This window comes from Tremella mesenterica, assembly GCF_000271645.1.
Source record: "Tremella mesenterica DSM 1558 unplaced genomic scaffold TREMEscaffold_2, whole genome shotgun sequence".
Taxonomy (NCBI): domain Eukaryota; kingdom Fungi; phylum Basidiomycota; class Tremellomycetes; order Tremellales; family Tremellaceae; genus Tremella; species Tremella mesenterica.
In genome coordinates this window covers 455,292-470,646 of record NW_006711226.1, presented here as the reverse complement: position 1 = coordinate 470,646, position 15,355 = coordinate 455,292, and the positions used below count along the sequence as shown (strand labels likewise).

The 15,355-nt window shown below is 46.1% G+C and overlaps 4 protein-coding genes across 4 annotated transcripts; 2 read left to right on the top strand and 2 right to left on the bottom strand.

Moving 5' to 3' along the window:
* Nucleotides 1-512: 512 nt before the first annotated feature.
* Nucleotides 513-2,954, top strand: TREMEDRAFT_42556 (uncharacterized protein). Its single transcript, XM_007002463.1, has 11 exons — nucleotides 513-760; nucleotides 942-1,091; nucleotides 1,169-1,261; nucleotides 1,367-1,485; nucleotides 1,529-1,621; nucleotides 1,667-1,911; nucleotides 1,955-2,189; nucleotides 2,282-2,373; nucleotides 2,499-2,635; nucleotides 2,681-2,781; nucleotides 2,828-2,954. The coding sequence occupies exons 1-11, from the start codon at nucleotides 578-580 to the stop codon at nucleotides 2,925-2,927; spliced, it is 1,548 nt and encodes a 515-aa protein (XP_007002525.1). The 5' UTR covers nucleotides 513-577; the 3' UTR covers nucleotides 2,928-2,954.
* Nucleotides 2,955-3,842: 888 nt separating this feature from the next.
* Nucleotides 3,843-7,689, top strand: TREMEDRAFT_67553 (uncharacterized protein; the record flags this gene model as incomplete). The annotated part of the gene is made up of 10 exons (XM_007002905.1): nucleotides 3,843-4,318; nucleotides 4,547-4,686; nucleotides 4,734-5,074; nucleotides 5,242-5,295; nucleotides 5,340-5,393; nucleotides 5,531-5,809; nucleotides 6,146-6,398; nucleotides 6,545-6,721; nucleotides 6,946-7,212; nucleotides 7,457-7,689. The coding sequence occupies 10 exons, from the start codon at nucleotides 3,843-3,845 to the stop codon at nucleotides 7,687-7,689; spliced, it is 2,274 nt and encodes a 757-aa protein (XP_007002967.1).
* A 718-nt stretch (nucleotides 7,690-8,407) lies between these two features.
* Nucleotides 8,408-10,998, bottom strand: TREMEDRAFT_73180 (uncharacterized protein). The gene is made up of 8 exons (XM_007002999.1): nucleotides 10,877-10,998; nucleotides 9,905-10,535; nucleotides 9,691-9,824; nucleotides 9,438-9,640; nucleotides 9,256-9,379; nucleotides 9,007-9,091; nucleotides 8,798-8,957; nucleotides 8,408-8,630 (listed from the first exon to the last, which is right to left on the bottom strand). Exons 2-8 carry the CDS (start codon nucleotides 10,304-10,306, stop codon nucleotides 8,614-8,616), a joined length of 1,125 nt encoding a protein of 374 aa, XP_007003061.1. The 5' UTR covers nucleotides 10,307-10,535; nucleotides 10,877-10,998; the 3' UTR covers nucleotides 8,408-8,613.
* Nucleotides 10,999-11,965: 967 nt separating this feature from the next.
* Nucleotides 11,966-15,211, bottom strand: TREMEDRAFT_73179 (uncharacterized protein). The gene is made up of 3 exons (XM_007002998.1): nucleotides 14,456-15,211; nucleotides 13,214-14,338; nucleotides 11,966-13,168 (listed from the first exon to the last, which is right to left on the bottom strand). Exons 1-3 carry the CDS (start codon nucleotides 15,087-15,089, stop codon nucleotides 12,036-12,038), a joined length of 2,892 nt encoding a protein of 963 aa, XP_007003060.1. The 5' UTR covers nucleotides 15,090-15,211; the 3' UTR covers nucleotides 11,966-12,035.
* Nucleotides 15,212-15,355: the final 144 nt, after the last annotated feature.

Below are 15,355 nucleotides of genomic sequence, written 5' to 3'. Positions count from 1 at the left end.
CCGTTTGCGTCTTCCCGGAAATTGGTAAGTACAGTACATGTTCGGTATGACCACTGGCAGTAGATTCAGTAGGAATGAGCTCTTCGCAGTGACTGATATCTCAATCTAGACTAGCACAGGAGTCCTGCTTTTGACAGACATGTAGGTCGGCTACTCTGCCACTGGCACAGGCAAACGCAACAAAAGTTTCGGTAGATTATGAGTGGTCGTACTGGAATTATTGCCCTCTAGCTGGTCTAGACTTGGTGGTTGGCTCAGGTCACTCTCGCTGATCGCTGAGCCCCTTCCCTATCAAATGCTATTAGAAACTACAAGAGTCATACTCTATCTCTTAGCATCCAGCATGAGCCCTATGACCCATTGACATGTGGAGTGTGGGAAGAAGACCTTGCGCAAGCAGAGTTTCCGCTTAGGCGCGCGGACAGATAGAGTGCGAGCCTATTCTTCAGATTTCGTCTCCGAGTCTAAACCAACGATAAAACCATCATCCCAAGTTTCCAGCTCACCGTACAATTTCCTACTCCTGCACCTCCTCTGACATAAGCAACCGCAGAGAGAAAGTAGGAAATTTTTCAAAATGTCCACATCAGAACTCCCCTCTGTGGAATCCCTACAATCGCTCATCCTCACCACCCTCGACTCCTCACCTTCCAGTTCGATAGAAGATACTCGACAGTTGAAATACAAAGGTGTGGTCTTAGCCAATCCGGACGAACAGAATGCTATCAAGGCAGCATTAGACAGTCTGTGGAGCCGGGAGGTCAGTACATTCCCTGCTTGCTTCTCTCCCCCCACTTCGAATCGAGAGCGGATCTGATTCTGCACGGGCCTTTACATTCCTCTAGCACTTAGGCGGACCATCTCGCACCTGAGAGAGCGGAATACCGTTTGGCCAGGTTGAGATGAGTGACATGCGATTGTATCGTGGAGCTGAATCACAGATGGTGGAATACAAACAAATCACCACAACTTCCTACGACTTGACAGATGAGGGATATGGAATTGCCGCCTCTGGCTCACACGAATATCGAGTTTGGCAAGCTTTACCTGTTCTTGGAGAAGGACAACCGTTGGGTATACCAGAGCTTAAAGTGAGTTCGACAACACTATTGTTACATCGAGAGATTTGATCGATGGACGAGGTGAGAATGACGAGGCTGATGGGCAGAAAATCTTAGGTGATGAAGTGCCAAAAATTGGTCAAGGAAAGGCATTCAAAAACAAGTGGATTGTCAAAGATGGGAATGGGTTCTCACGAGCTGTAGGTCTTTCATCCTCAACTTCTCATTCATAACATTGTAATTTAATCATACTGGTAGGCCGAAGGGGTAACACCTGTGAGGAAGCTAATTCGAGCTGACAACAGCCTGGCGTGTTGCCTAGTGATACCACCGCAGAGGAATTACGGATAGTACGAGAGACTTTTACCCATCCTTCCGAATCCATACTCAGAGAGCTCTTGAAACGAAAGCTCGTTGCGCCTCGGTCAGTCTATCTTTCCAACGTATGAAGGCCTCTGATTCGATAGAAAACACATACATTATTCCGTGACCAAAGGGGAAGAGTTCTCAACAGTGGTGAAGCAGTTAGAGACGGATCTGACTGTGGAAATGTTACAATCGTCAGTAGCTTCTCTGTACTTCAACATCGACAACTCACTTCGCAGAGGCGCCTGGAAAGGAGCTCATTTCAAACAATATAACTTTGCCGCTGCCGGACAACCTACAGAGGGCGGTGCTCTCCATCCACTGCTCAAGGTTCGAGAAGAAATGAGACAGATTTTCTTCGATATGGGCTTCACCGAAATGCCTACAAATCGATTCGTCGAAAGTGCATTCTGGAATTTCGACGCTTTGTTCGTTCCCCAACAACATCCCGCTAGAGAATTACAAGATACTTTCTATATCAAAGGTCAGACTACATGGTCCGTAAAGGAGCGCGGCTGATGTGATAGATCCTGTCAAAGCTCTATCACCCGATTCTGAATACTACAAACGAGTCTCGGTTGTGCATGAGACTGGAGGATACGGATCTATAGGCTATAGAGCGCCTTTCTCTAAAGACGAGTCGGAGAGGTTGTTGTTAAGAACACATACGACGGCAATTTCAACGGCGATGTTGTATGAGATTGCCAATCAACCTGGGGGTTTCAAACCCGCGAAGCTCTTTTCCATCGATCGGGTCTTCCGGTGAGTTATCGCGAGTTGGTCTTTGTCGAGTAACTCGGTGCATGAAGACGTAGTACACGATCACTAGTCAAAGTCGGTGCACTGACATGCAGAAATGAAGCCATGGATGCCACTCATCTGGCAGAGTTTCACCAAGTGGAGGGTGTCGTAGCGGATTACGACATCACCCTCGGTAACTTGATCGGTATGTTGTTCAGTCTCACTCCAGCTTCGGAAGGTTTCCAGGGATGATCGTCGTATCCTGATTCCTGCTTACACTCCGCGGGCCGCGGGGAGGTTCAAGTCAAGCGTTGAAGTGTTGACGAACAGCTTTCATGCAAGAGTTCTTTGCCAAAACGGGTAACCGTAAACTGCGTTTCAAACCAGCTTACAACCCGTACACCGAACCCAGTATGGAGGTATTCTCGTGGCATGAGGGATTAGGAAAATGGATAGAAATAGCCAATGTGCGTGATCCCCCGCCGAGTGCAGTATTCTCAACTGACGACCAGTCTGGCATCTTCCGTCCTGAGATGCTCGAACCTATGGGTTTGCCCAAAGGTGTGCGGGTCTTGGGATGGGGCATGTCGTTGGAACGTCCGACGATGATCAAGTGAGTGATTGAGTGTATGCATAGGAAAATCAAGCTGATGAGGTAGATACAAGATCTCTGATATCCGTACGCTCGTGGGTCACAAGACTGATCTAGAGCAAGTTAGACGTAGACCTGCTGTTCGAATGGAGAAGGGGGATGATTAGTTTGTGGGATGCATATCGTTCTGTATCAAACCACACCGATTTAGAAATAAAAGTTCAGGGTAGCTTAATCCCCCCCACGGTTCCAGTTCCCCACTACCATCGTCACGTTTCACCTTTGCACTAAAATCGGCTCCACTAAATATAGAAATTTTAGTGCGTTGAGCGGTGATCGCCACAAAAGAGTGAATCACCCAACGGCCACACGGCCCACGGGCTCACGGGCATTGGACGAGGGGCCACGGCTCATTGTTCTCTTCATCATTGTCAACCTGCGCTTTGACCGTTTTCCTCGCTTTCTAAAGGACGTGTCGCGTATTTTCGCAGTAGATCTCAAAGTAGATTGAGCTTTGGCTTATCGCAGTCACACGACGGGTATTCCACAGACAATCCCATTCAGAAGAAATCTCCCTAATCAGACGACCGTCCTTCCAAACAATACCAACACCCTACCTACCTACCTACCTACCTCCTTCCTCTTCCCCTTCCTCATCACCTCAATCTCATCCCTTTGCGCAGTACGTCGGCTTGACGGCGCATGCACTTTAGTTGGGTGAAACCGTATCAGGTTCATTTTCAATTATGCCAGGACTTCTACCTTGGTCATCTTCCCCAAGTGTCGTTTCATCATCATCATCCTCATCATCATCATATACAACTTCACGTTCTCCTACCACTCCAACAGTACGTACACCTATACAACATTCTACTCCCACTTTGAACGACACAAATCAACCTCCGAATTCTTTTCCATCGAATAACAACAACATCGGTAGTGGTGGTATTGGTGGTTTTGGAACATATCAACAACCTGGTATTCGTACTCGATCCGTATCACCAGGAACACATCCACCTTTAAAATTATCCTCAACAGGTCCTCGTAGACATTCAGTATCAACTTCATTACGTATCCCATCCATGAGACATTTATTACATCCACGTATATTATCACCATTATTATTATGGTCAATAGCTTTATATTTGATACATCATTATCTTCTTCCTTTACCAGTACCTTCTCTTTCAACTAGATTATCAAGTTCAACAAAAATATCAGGATCTAAACATTTATTAAGCACATCTTTCCCTAAACCTCCACAAAGACAAGGTGATGATAATCTCGATTCGATAGATCCGCATTATCGACCTTTCTCTCCTTTACCTCCACCCGAAGCCCCTTTTCCAAGATTAAGACCTACGAGGATTTTACCAGGTAGATGTTTAGAACAATGGTTCGCAGATGGAGAAACGAATTGTGGACAAAAAGAATTAGGGGAAGAAGAGAAATTAGATGCTACTTGGTTATGGGTTAATGGGAGTGATTTGAGATGGCAAAGGGATTTGATTTATTGGAGAGAGAGAATGGGTGTTTATTCACCAGAACGACATTTCAGGTATGTTTGTTCTTTCCCTCGAATGTGTTCTCCTGGTCGTCAACACCCTCTTACCTTCCCCAGCCTTTCTCCCAACACAAATTCGTTCTCTCACTCTTTTACCACCGCAATTATGTATAAGTGATGAGGCAGAACTGATATGTCGTGCATCATTGAGCTGTTCGGAGATGGTGGTCTTTCCAAGGGTTTGAAGTCTCTGAAGGCCAGAAGGGACAGCTGACTTCTCAGAGAACAAGATGAACTAGTTCACTCCATGCGCTCTGTCCTCACAGCTCTACCAGGAAAAATCCGTACCATGCATCTCATCACCGCCGATTTCCCCTTCACACAAGAAGATCTTCCCCTAATTCCTCTGGCAGCTGCCAACCGTCTTCAAGACTCTCTTTCATTGAGTTCACAATCCAACGTCACCGAGCTCTTCAACAACATTTACAACAAAATTGGCGTGTAGCTCAAGCACCTATATGGCTAGATTATTCTCGTAGAGATCCTTCTTCCCCTACACACCCTTTTCATCCTTCAGCACCTCTCCCACTGGATATTCGTACCGGTAGGATACCTTCGGCCGTGAGGAATTATCCAACGTTGAGATATGCTGGTCATTCGGAGATATTTCATTTACCTACAATGGAAAGGGATGCGGTAACGGAAGAATTGGGGGAACATGAATGGAGAGAAAAACAGTGGAGGGCGAAAGCTTTACCTAGTTTTAATTCAATGTCTATCGAAAGTCGAATTGGTTGGTTACCTGGTTTAGTGAGTTACATGTCTCTTTCGTTGCAAACATCATTTCACCTCGTTCCTTTACGCCATCGGCTTTCCGTATTTCATGTCCTGATCACTTGTCTGAGCCCACATGCTTAGCGATCTTTGTGGATCGAGGTAATTGAGCAAGCTGAACAAGATTGGAAGCTGATCTGTAGGCCGACGTCTCTCTTTCTCTCAACGACGATTTCTTCCTGCTCCGACCTCACGCCGTGAGTATTAATTTGTGGACGTCGTCAACGCCGCTCATGATCAGGTATCAGACTTTCATTCTCCGTTCTATGGTTCTGTCATTCGATTTGACCACGGGGTAAGTAATCCTGATCTTCTCAAGGTCCACACTACCCCTAATATCCATCTTCCCCATTTCTTATATAGCCAACCCGAACCATCTGTTGGGGTTCCTCAGGCAGGACGAGAATGAGGAGACGAGGACTGATCTCGTAGTACTACCAACAAGTCAAACCTGTCCTGGACAAAACTCGTTTCAACGACGCAGGCGAGATGGGAGGATTGTACCATGCCAACTACCTCTTATCCCAGCGATTCCCAAAACGTCTTCGGCCGTATTTTGCTCATGTACCAAAGGTCATCACTCGGGGTTTGCATCATGAAGCTAGCTTGATGTTCAAGGAAGCATTGATGGAAAGTAGTTCGAGAAGGTTTAGAGAGTTGATGTATGGGGAAGGGGATGTACAGATGCAGTGGTTATTGACTTCGTTGAGGGTGAGTTGGTGTTTTTCTCCCTTCTCTCCCCTTTCTGGCCTGGTCCTGTGTCCGCCCCTCCACACCTTCTTCCCCCTACTCCTTCCACACTTACCGCCAGCCTTGATTCCTGCTGCGTCATGCCTAGAGCGCACTCAACTGCTCGTTTCGCCTTTCCTGAGCTGCGCACACATCTTCCCTTTCTATAGTTCAGCCAAGGCGCATTGTTCTCCTACGACCTAACTCCATATGGACATGGGAATCTTTTCCAGGTCTCTTAGTAACATGCGCAGCCCATGTCGACGATAGAGTTATGGGAGTTACCACTTGTGCCATGGATATCGTATCTGACAACAGGTCGAGCGCTGGCGTGAAGCCCTCCTGTGGACATACGTAGTAGCCAATCTCGGTACTCTCGGACCACCAGGCCTATGGTCTATCAGTGCCCGAGACGAACTCATGGATATGTTCGGTATGGGTCCAGGTGACGAAGATGTGATCAAGATTGAAGTGCATAAAGGTGAAAGGTGGACTATAGAAGAAGGCAGAATGGAGAAGCTGTTTTTACAAGCAGGATGGGAAGCTCCTAAGCAGACTGAATTTTTGTTCTGTAAGCTGATGTCTCGTTGTGATCATCATTCTTCCCTTTGTTCTGCTGAACCAATGTGTTGTCACTTTGGCAGGTTCACATGACATGATTTTTTCTTTGAAGCAGTTTCGGTCTTGTCTTCAGTAAAATCGTATGCTGATATACAGCATCTATGGATGGACATATGGATTCTATTCCTAAACCTGGATACAATGTAGATCCTGATAAATGTACCATAGACTTGGATCGATGTTTCGGTCCGTTTTGGACAAGAGCGGAAGATGTCGATTCGGCGGACATGTTTAAACGTCTCACTTTTCAATACCCAGAATGTGGTGATTGTCGTGAGTGCACATATATCTGTCTTCCCATACTTCATGTTGTATTCTTAGGCCACGTCTCCTCCTTTGCCATCCCCTCTCTCTCCTTCCTGTTCTCAATTATCATGGTGCCTGCTCCATGGGTCATAGTAGAAACAATAGCAAATTAATGACTCAAACGATATTGGGACTTCTGGTTATGACGATTGCAATCAACTTGGAAATCAGGTTGCGAAACTAATAAACAGTTATCAAAGCTCTAGTGACAGCTTCCGGACCACTTGGTCTCTCAGCTTTCTTCCCTCCTCCTTCAAGAACCTACCGAGCTCCTCGTCTACCTTTAGGTAAAGAATACCCTACCATACTTCCACCTCCTCATCTCCCTCTCACACCTACTTGGCACGAAGCGGATTTTTCTCTAGGTAGTGTATTACGTATCACCGCTTTACCGGAGGAAGAAGTTAGATTGAGAGAATATTGTATGAAGTTGTTATCGAGATATTTATATTTGTCCGGTGAGCGGGAGTCTTTTTCATCATTGTCTTCTGTCTCTTGTCTCTTGTCTCTCAACCTGACCTCAAAAACAAACCCCCGCAACCACCCTCGAGTAACAGAACGAAGACCAAAAACCGTCACTCCATCTCTATACCGTTTCTTCTGTCAAGGTCGATTCCCATCAACTCTCAGGAAATCTCTCTTTGCAAAAACTTTATCAAAGAAGAAGAGTGCATGAAGGATGAATCATAACTAACATCTTAGCTCGTTCCGTATCACATTTCCACATGCTCCGATCACCCGAACACGCCAACAAAGTATTCTCAATGATCCAAGATAACCCCTCGGTGTCTATCCTAGGTCTGAACGACGATATAGAAGAAGGGTATGATGTGGTCAAAGAGATTATGGGTAGATGGTTTGAATTCCGTTGGCCTAAAAAAGCCGTTTGGGAAAGAACTTGGGATTCGGTGGTTGATTCTGTTGAAGATGATTGAGTTGTGTTCTACACTTTTGGTTTGTATTTGGAAAGGACATCGACGGTAGTTAAAAACAAAACTAGATGATACTCAGTTACGTTGGCTCCTCTCCCTGTTTGATCTTCGACGAAAGGGGTGGAGGGAAATGTTTTCTTCCCAATAGATCGCGTCTCGAAGAGAAGGGTGAGAAACAAGGAAGGTTGATCAGTGGAATGTGTTGGAGAGTGAGAAAGAAAAACAGTCGTGACGAAGTGACAGGTGATGAGATGATAAGAGACAGGTATGATCGTTGGTATTCCACGGAAAGAGTGTATGGGATGATATGGAAGAAAGGAAGAGATGTAAAGAGGAACAAGATATATCTGATTTGTTTTGACAACCCATCAATTTTGTAATTATCAAAACCCATGCACTACATACTACATCTTTTCAATCGTTTCGAAATCCGTGCCATACTTATGTTGTTCAAAAGACAGATCTCAAGGTATTCTGCGATATATCTCATGTATTTTAATGGTAAATGGGTCATCTCGACCATATGTCACTCTTCACTCTGGATAAATCTGCTCAATGATGTACTGTATTATCACTTTTCAAGATCATGAAAATCAGTACGAGTACCCTTCTGAAATAGATCATCGGAGATGCGAAATAGACTTCTGATGATGATGTTGGAATGGAATTGACATCAAGGATTCGTAAGGAAGATGAACCTTGCAATTCAAACTTGATTTTTCAACCTCATAACGATATGCATGCTCCTGGCATGATATCTTTCAATTGTTTTATTGATTCTTTCTCCAAATTCCCCCAATCTCTCAGAGATGAAAAGAATACAATTCAACGTGTAGAGAAAGAAAGAATAAAAGACATAGACACATAATAAAAAAAAGAATCATAACGAGAGTTTCATTCTCAAACGGTGAAAGATTATACAACGATTCAACAATTGATGTTGACTGTAACCGTCAACGAAAAGCTCATTTCCTTCCCCATCATGAAAGATGATGGACGACTGAACGGGAACGGGTTGGTCTTAGGGGGTAATCGGGTTGGAAATGACTTGAGATGAAAATGAAGCTCAAACGTGTATAATGTGTGGAGTTAGATTATTATGATAACTCACAATATTGTCCAATCTTCGTCCCATCCTTGTTCTGCATCCAACCATTCGCGATCTGAGCCAGATAGTCCAAGTTTTGTTGCCAAGAACAATGCTGCGCTTTGGTAGCAGCCACATCACCTACGGTAAGACCCCATTTCCATCCGTTGTAGCTCCCCATGGCCTGCGAGGGTCAGCTTGACAGTTTTCGCGGGTCGAAAAACAGTACTCACGGCGAAGAAGTTTTGGTTGTTCGAATTGTAATACTGCATGAAAACCTTTGCACCGGCGTTGATGTTCCAATTGACATCCCACGGGCTGTTCGTATGAGCTGACTGCACTGTAGAGATTCCTTCTGAACCACTTGACCCCTCTCTTCCTTTCCACTTCCTAAAGTTACTGTTAAACGCGGGGAGAAAAAGGGAGCTGATATCGGGTTTTGTGTACGTGATGCAATCGTTTAGAACCATTTATCCACTCACTTCGAAGCCCCATCCCAGTTCTCCTGAGCCAATTGCATCAAACCAGCCTCACCGTTCGGACCGGTAGCACCTGAATTACAGCTCGATTCCTGGAGCGCGATGGAGGCAAGGAGGATGGGTGGCACTGATAGATCAGCCAAGTATATGAAATTGAGTGAACAAAATGTTGGGGTGGAACTCACGACCATATTGATTACCGACGCTGGTGAAGATGTCAAAGTAGGCAGAGCAAGCATCAAAAACTCCACCGGAAGTGAGTTCTGCGGAAACGAGTTCTTCGACTTTGACAGCTGGAGGGTTCCAACCACCACCATTCAAACCGCAATTGATCCAGTCTTCCGAACCGTTTGGGTTTTCGTCGGACGAATCACACCATCCGCAAGTCCTACATGTCAGTCAGATGCTTGCGTCAAAGGACAATGTTCTTTCACTCACGGGTCGTTGACGTTGAGAAGACCGTTATTGCCACTGTTTCCACCACCGTTACCACCACCGGTCGATGGAGCAGGTTGACTGGAAGTAGTGCTGGAGGTCCAGGAATCTTGAGTGCTCGAAGTAGTGGAGTGTTGCTATACGTCAATCATAAATCTCTCCATGTTGCTGACGAGAGAAGAGGATGACAACATATGATGTGTGCGAAATCACTCACTCCCTTGGCATACTCCATAGCTGCATCAGTAGGATTGGTCCAACCACCAGTATCGGTACTCGAAGACGTTGCTGGAGGAGTGTAAGAAGAAGTCGAAGTTGTGGACCAAGTAGAAGTAGCAATAGACGATGATGATGAGGAAGGTGCAACCAAAGCAGGTGCCTGTTCACCTTTCTTTCTACAGACACCCCTTTTCTTGATGTTTTTCTTGATCAACTTGTGAGCTTGGGTATGCGCCATGTTATCCCTAGGAGCCATCCTAGCTCCTTCATCCGAACGAACATGTCGGAGGGATTGAGATTGACGACGATGACGCATATGAGCGGGATCATGAGTGGAAGCTTGCACCAGGCTAAGCAAGGGGATAAGAGGGAGAAGAAGGTTGAGATTGATCATGACCATTTTGATTTTATGTCGTAAAGGTTAAGTATGGGCTCGTCGAATCAAACGTTTGTCTTGTGTTGTCGATATCGTGTCGTTATTCGTCGATGGAAGAGGTTGTCGTATATGTCAACGAATGGAGTGAGAATATGAGTTGATGTCGAGTGTCGAGTGGTGGAGTGACCGAAAGGGAGGGGGGAGTGAGAGAACGTTGGAGGTTGAATGAATGTGTGTGTGTTTTCAATAAAAGCTATTTATGAGCTTTCTGTCGAATACTTCCAATGACTTATGTGTCGAAAGAAGTAGTAAGTGGATACAAGGAGCGGAGGATGGATATCAAGGTAGGTAAGTATGTGAGGGATGGAAAGAGAGAAAAGAAGTAAAGGGATGAAGAATGAGGATGATGATGCGTGTAACAAGATGGAGGAGGATAATACAAAGGATGTAGATTTGGGGTGGGTGTGAAACTCGTGTGGGGGAGCAGGGGAAACAAGGCCAAAGTGCAGAGGGACCGTGCAGGCTTGGGGATCATGCTCTACAAATGCGGTAGGTCCAAGCGTGAGTCCAAGTGGTGAGTGAAGATCAACTTACTGATGCTGATGGACGAAGAGATGGAAGATCTTTATTGAACTCGTCAAAGTGTCGTACAGATTGGAAAAATGGAATCGTCAATGTATGTAATGTGGTGAAGGTGAGGTTAAGGAAAACAAAAGATGTAAGACGAAATGGAAACAATCACAAACAAAAATCTAATTCTATAAGGTAAGGGGGGGGACCCGCGGGAAGAAAAGAAAGGCACACGCGAAAAAACCCCTTGGCCCTTGGTGCATATGATCACATACATATTCTGGGGTCAATTGAGTTGGGTTTTTGAAAGCTTGGATAGCATTCTAGTTGTTCATGTTTGATTAGCACAGCCAACCACTGCACTGACAGTTTTAGACGTTCAAGATACGGAAATGATGAAGTTGGAAATTGTACAGCTTTTTCCCTGCATGCATGCAGGAGACCATGCTTAAACAGGGCGATGGCGGTGTTGCGTCGCGGGGACAAGACATCATCATTCATCTAAGAATAGCCCGTAGTCCAGTACACTAGGTCAAAACCTCATGTTGCTAGTTGCTGGTATTACCTGCCTTGCTGTCTGCTGTCATGAGAGACCAGAAGTAAAGCAGTTGAAACATACATGGGAATACAAGTGGTTTACAGTAAGAGAAACAACACGCCAAGAAAACCGCCGAGTACGCCGAGACAGGGTCAAAGCCGAAACACGCGCTCTTTCGTCACTTTAAGGAGTCAGGGTGGGGCTCCACGCCTAAGCACCCCAGCCATGAAGCGACACGAGGCGCAAGGATGGATCGAGCGCCGCATACTAGCGCCGGCGGTGGATGGTAGAGGATCTTCAACATGCGGCAATATTATATATGTCTCGGTTTGTCATGGCATGTCGTACTGTCGTACGTGCCAATCACCAGATCACCAGCCTACGAGGTAACAGTGGGGCAGGTGAACAACATGTTATGTGATCCATCTTCTTTCCTTTCGGCTTTCTGGTGCCATGTAGTATGCAACGTGTCTCGTGCTTCCATACCCTCCTGATCCTCTTGATAATCACCCCTCTTCATCTTTGATGTCGGGTAGTAACAAATTTAGACAAAATACAACAATGCAAAAAAATGTACTGATCAATCCACATGCATCATCACAAAACTTACACCTTCAATATCCATACACGGAATCAAGCCATTTTCTAAAGTTCATCCAAATCTCCTTCCAAACCTGAATCCTCATCTCTTCCCGTTGCTCTCCTAGCTGCTCGTCTTCCTAAAATACAAAGCACGCCTACTAATCTCTCTTTCGCTTGATTCAACCCGACACAATCCTCCCTCCCCATCTCACTTCCCTCACTCTCATCATCCATCACACTATCACTCAGAACATCACTTCCTGACGTACTCTCACCATCCCCTTCCACCAATTTATTTTCTCGTTCCAGACGCGATTCAATTCCCACGAATTCAGTTTGAGTCAACAACATTCTCAAGCTAGACGTGGCTTTATGAACCTTGTTACTCGCTTCCAACCTCTGCAATCGAGTCATACTCTCATCGTTGATCTCCGTGGAGGAAAGCAATAAACGAATGTAATCTATACATACCATTGCGAGTTTATCAATGGCCAATGCGTTTCTTGGGATTGTCATATTGAGGGTTTGATCGATCTGTGGGAGATGATCGGATGAACCGGGATAAAGAAGATCTAACATTGCTGATACTGATGAAAGTTGAGTGCCAGCACCTTGGATCTCTTCTCCCGCTAAAGCGCTAGCGAGAGCAGCTTGGGATTCAGGAGCGGGTCCGGTGAAAATACCCCAAAGACCAATGAGTACGAGACCGAGAGCGTGTGAAGCACTACCTTTTGGGATGGTATTGATCACATTGCGCATTTCTTTGTCAAAAGTCGATGAACGGAGTTTACGACCGAGATCATCAAATTGAAGCTTGGCTCTGAGAGTGGAGAGTGATATTGGTGCTGTTGTAGGATGATGAGTGGAATGATCCACAAGATGGATGAAGAGTCTAGAGTAAAGATCGTTTAAATGCACGAGGGCAACTTGTTCGGCGATAGCGGAGATTGGCGTAGAAGTCGATGGGGAAAGTGAAAGAGAATCGATCGCTTCTTCAAGTGGCAATGCGAGAACAGCGGCTAAGGCTGGAGTGATATCCTTCAAGGTGCGAGCTTGTTGCCATATCTTTGCTGGGGTACGAAGGAAAGGGACATTCGGCTGGCATAATGCCAGCAAGGTCATGGAGTAAGGCGAAGACGCAGTAAGATTGAGATGGAGAATCATATGCAACTTCACCCATGTGCTTGGATAGATAGCTGGATTGTCAGCGAGCACAACTGCTAACGAGTGAAGCGACTCACTATTGCCAATTATAGAGGCCGCGAGGGTATTCCACATCGAAGATGCAGCTTCGTCATCTTCTTGAGAACTGTAACCTGAAATGATCAAACGACAAGCATCCTTGATAATTCCACCGAAGGTGCCAACCCCACTTTCATGTCCCTCGTGCTGTATCTCCTGCTTTCTGAACCTCCGCAAGACAGGTCCAACCAAGACAAACACGACGATAGCAACCAACAACCTCCAGGTCCAATCGACAAGGGTGCTCGGAGATGGGACAATACTAACCGGTAGACCTCGTGCAAGAAGACGAGTCGCATGTTCCGCGGTGATCAACGGTATTCTCGCCAACACCTGACTTGTTGTGGCCGATGTATCGTTGCTGACCCCCATTTGTGATGCTGTCGTTGGATTGAAAACGGTCGAAGCAGAAGGCAAGAGAGAAAAAGACATTGCGAACGCTGCAAAAACCCTCGCACCATTTTCCGCGTTCCTCTTCCTTTTCGTCGTCTTTGGTTTTTTTGCAGGCTCTTCTTCTTCTTCTTCGTCCTCTTCGTCGAAATCATATGATCCGTCCGGGGATTCCGCCTTGACCTGCAACGACGCCAATCTCTCCGCTTCCAAAGCATCGAATTGGTTGCTCCAATTCTGGAAATCGTCTTCACCTCCAACAGCGCGCCTGTATTCTTCAAGCTCTTCCACTTTACGTTGCAGAGTTCCCACACGTTGTTGGAGTAGTTCGATGTACATTCTCGCACCAATGAAAATGGTTGCTTTTGCACTGGCATTGGGACGGGTTATCTCGCCTAATCCGTCGACACTCCCGTCGGGAGCGCGAATGTCGGTAGTCCGACGTTGTTCTTCACTAGAAGTACCGTACAGAACTCGTAAAGCAGGTACAGAGTCCCGCAGCTCAGCTTGAGCAGCTTGCACTTTCTGACGGTATCGGCGCTCGGTCTTGTTATGTTTGCCGACTGGTAGTGCCTCGGCCTCGACGGGTTTGGGTGGGGTGACACGACGGGAGATAGGAGGAGCTTTCTGAGTGGCAGAGGTCTGCGTTTGTTTCTGAGGTTTGATAGTGGAGCGACGAAGAGAAATGGGTCGAGGGTTCTCATCGAAAGACATGTCATCCGCTGGATTCATTTCTGAGTGTAAGCTGAGGCACCTCAGAGACTCTAGTGAGCGTAGCAGAGAGGTGATGCCAAGTACATAGCTTACGCATGGAAAAAGAGGGAGTACGGTGTCAGTGGAAGACCACTCACGATGCTGAGGAGTAAGGAACGAATTCGGTTTGAACATTGGCGTCTTGAGATGTTGCACCCAAGACGGTTGGATAGTTTGCAGCTGAGGTTGTTGAGGTGGCAAAGTGAAGCCATTCAAATTCAACATTCCAATATCTTGTCCTACACCTTGCATCTGTGGAAAGACAAAATCATCCGTTCCCTCACTGTTCGTGGCTCTGTGACCGGGTAGAAATAACCCATCCTTTGCCTGTTGATTCCCTTGAGGATAAAGTAACATGTCTAATTCGCTTTCTGTAAAGTTGCTGCCCAATAAAAACTCGCCCACTCCTCCTCCTCCGAATGAAAAGCTACTACTTGGTGAAGCAGAAGAATGGGGGCTTTGACCGTTGGACGAAGCTGAAATGGGTAAAGGCGCCGATGAGGGTGATAATGAAGGAAGTCGGGAATCAGAGGACAAGAAAGACATGGGAGCTCCGTCACTAGCAACGGAGAAAGATCGTCGATTCTCTACGTTGAGATTGTGGGAAAAGATGGTGTTGGTATCGCCATATGGAACAGAGAGATCGGGAAAGAGAGCGGAAGTGGGAGAAATGGTGGGGTCTTCGTAGTATCGATGAGGATCGTCCGTTTGGGAAAAGACCATGGTCGACATGACGACGGATGTGAAACGATGGTCAGGACGGAGGTCTTAGAGTAGACAGCAAGAGGAGTTTGTGTATCAACGGTCGAATTGAAATGACCTTACTACAAGAAGATGGTGAGGATAAGAAAGAAAGAAGCGGATATCCATCGTCCCATAGCCAAAACACTTTTAGGACATCGTCCCACCATCGAATCCATCGCCACTCTCAAAAATTCCCCTTTGAGTAATTTTCAGGGAGCAATAGCCACGTGGCGATCCTCACAGAATTCGTCTCT

Coding starts and splice junctions, on each gene's coding strand:
- TREMEDRAFT_42556 (XM_007002463.1), top strand. CDS start 578: ATGTCCACATCAGAACTCCCCTCTGTGGAATCCCTACAATCGCTCATC. Junction 761..941: donor ACAGTCTGTGGAGCCGGGAG/GTCAGTACATTC, acceptor GCTGAATCACAG/ATGGTGGAATACAAACAAAT. Junction 1,622..1,666: donor ACTGTGGAAATGTTACAATC/GTCAGTAGCTTC, acceptor CTCACTTCGCAG/AGGCGCCTGGAAAGGAGCTC.
- TREMEDRAFT_73180 (XM_007002999.1), bottom strand. CDS start 10,306: ATGGTCATGATCAATCTCAACCTTCTTCTCCCTCTTATCCCCTTGCTT. Junction 9,825..9,904: donor CTATGGAGTATGCCAAGGGA/GTGAGTGATTTC, acceptor ATTGACGTATAG/CAACACTCCACTACTTCGAG. Junction 8,958..9,006: donor ACAACCAAAACTTCTTCGCC/GTGAGTACTGTT, acceptor TGACCCTCGCAG/GCCATGGGGAGCTACAACGG.
- TREMEDRAFT_73179 (XM_007002998.1), bottom strand. CDS start 15,089: ATGTCGACCATGGTCTTTTCCCAAACGGACGATCCTCATCGATACTAC. Junction 14,339..14,455: donor GTTCCTTACTCCTCAGCATC/GTGAGTGGTCTT, acceptor GCTTACACTCAG/AAATGAATCCAGCGGATGAC. Junction 13,169..13,213: donor GGCCTCTATAATTGGCAATA/GTGAGTCGCTTC, acceptor CTGACAATCCAG/CTATCTATCCAAGCACATGG.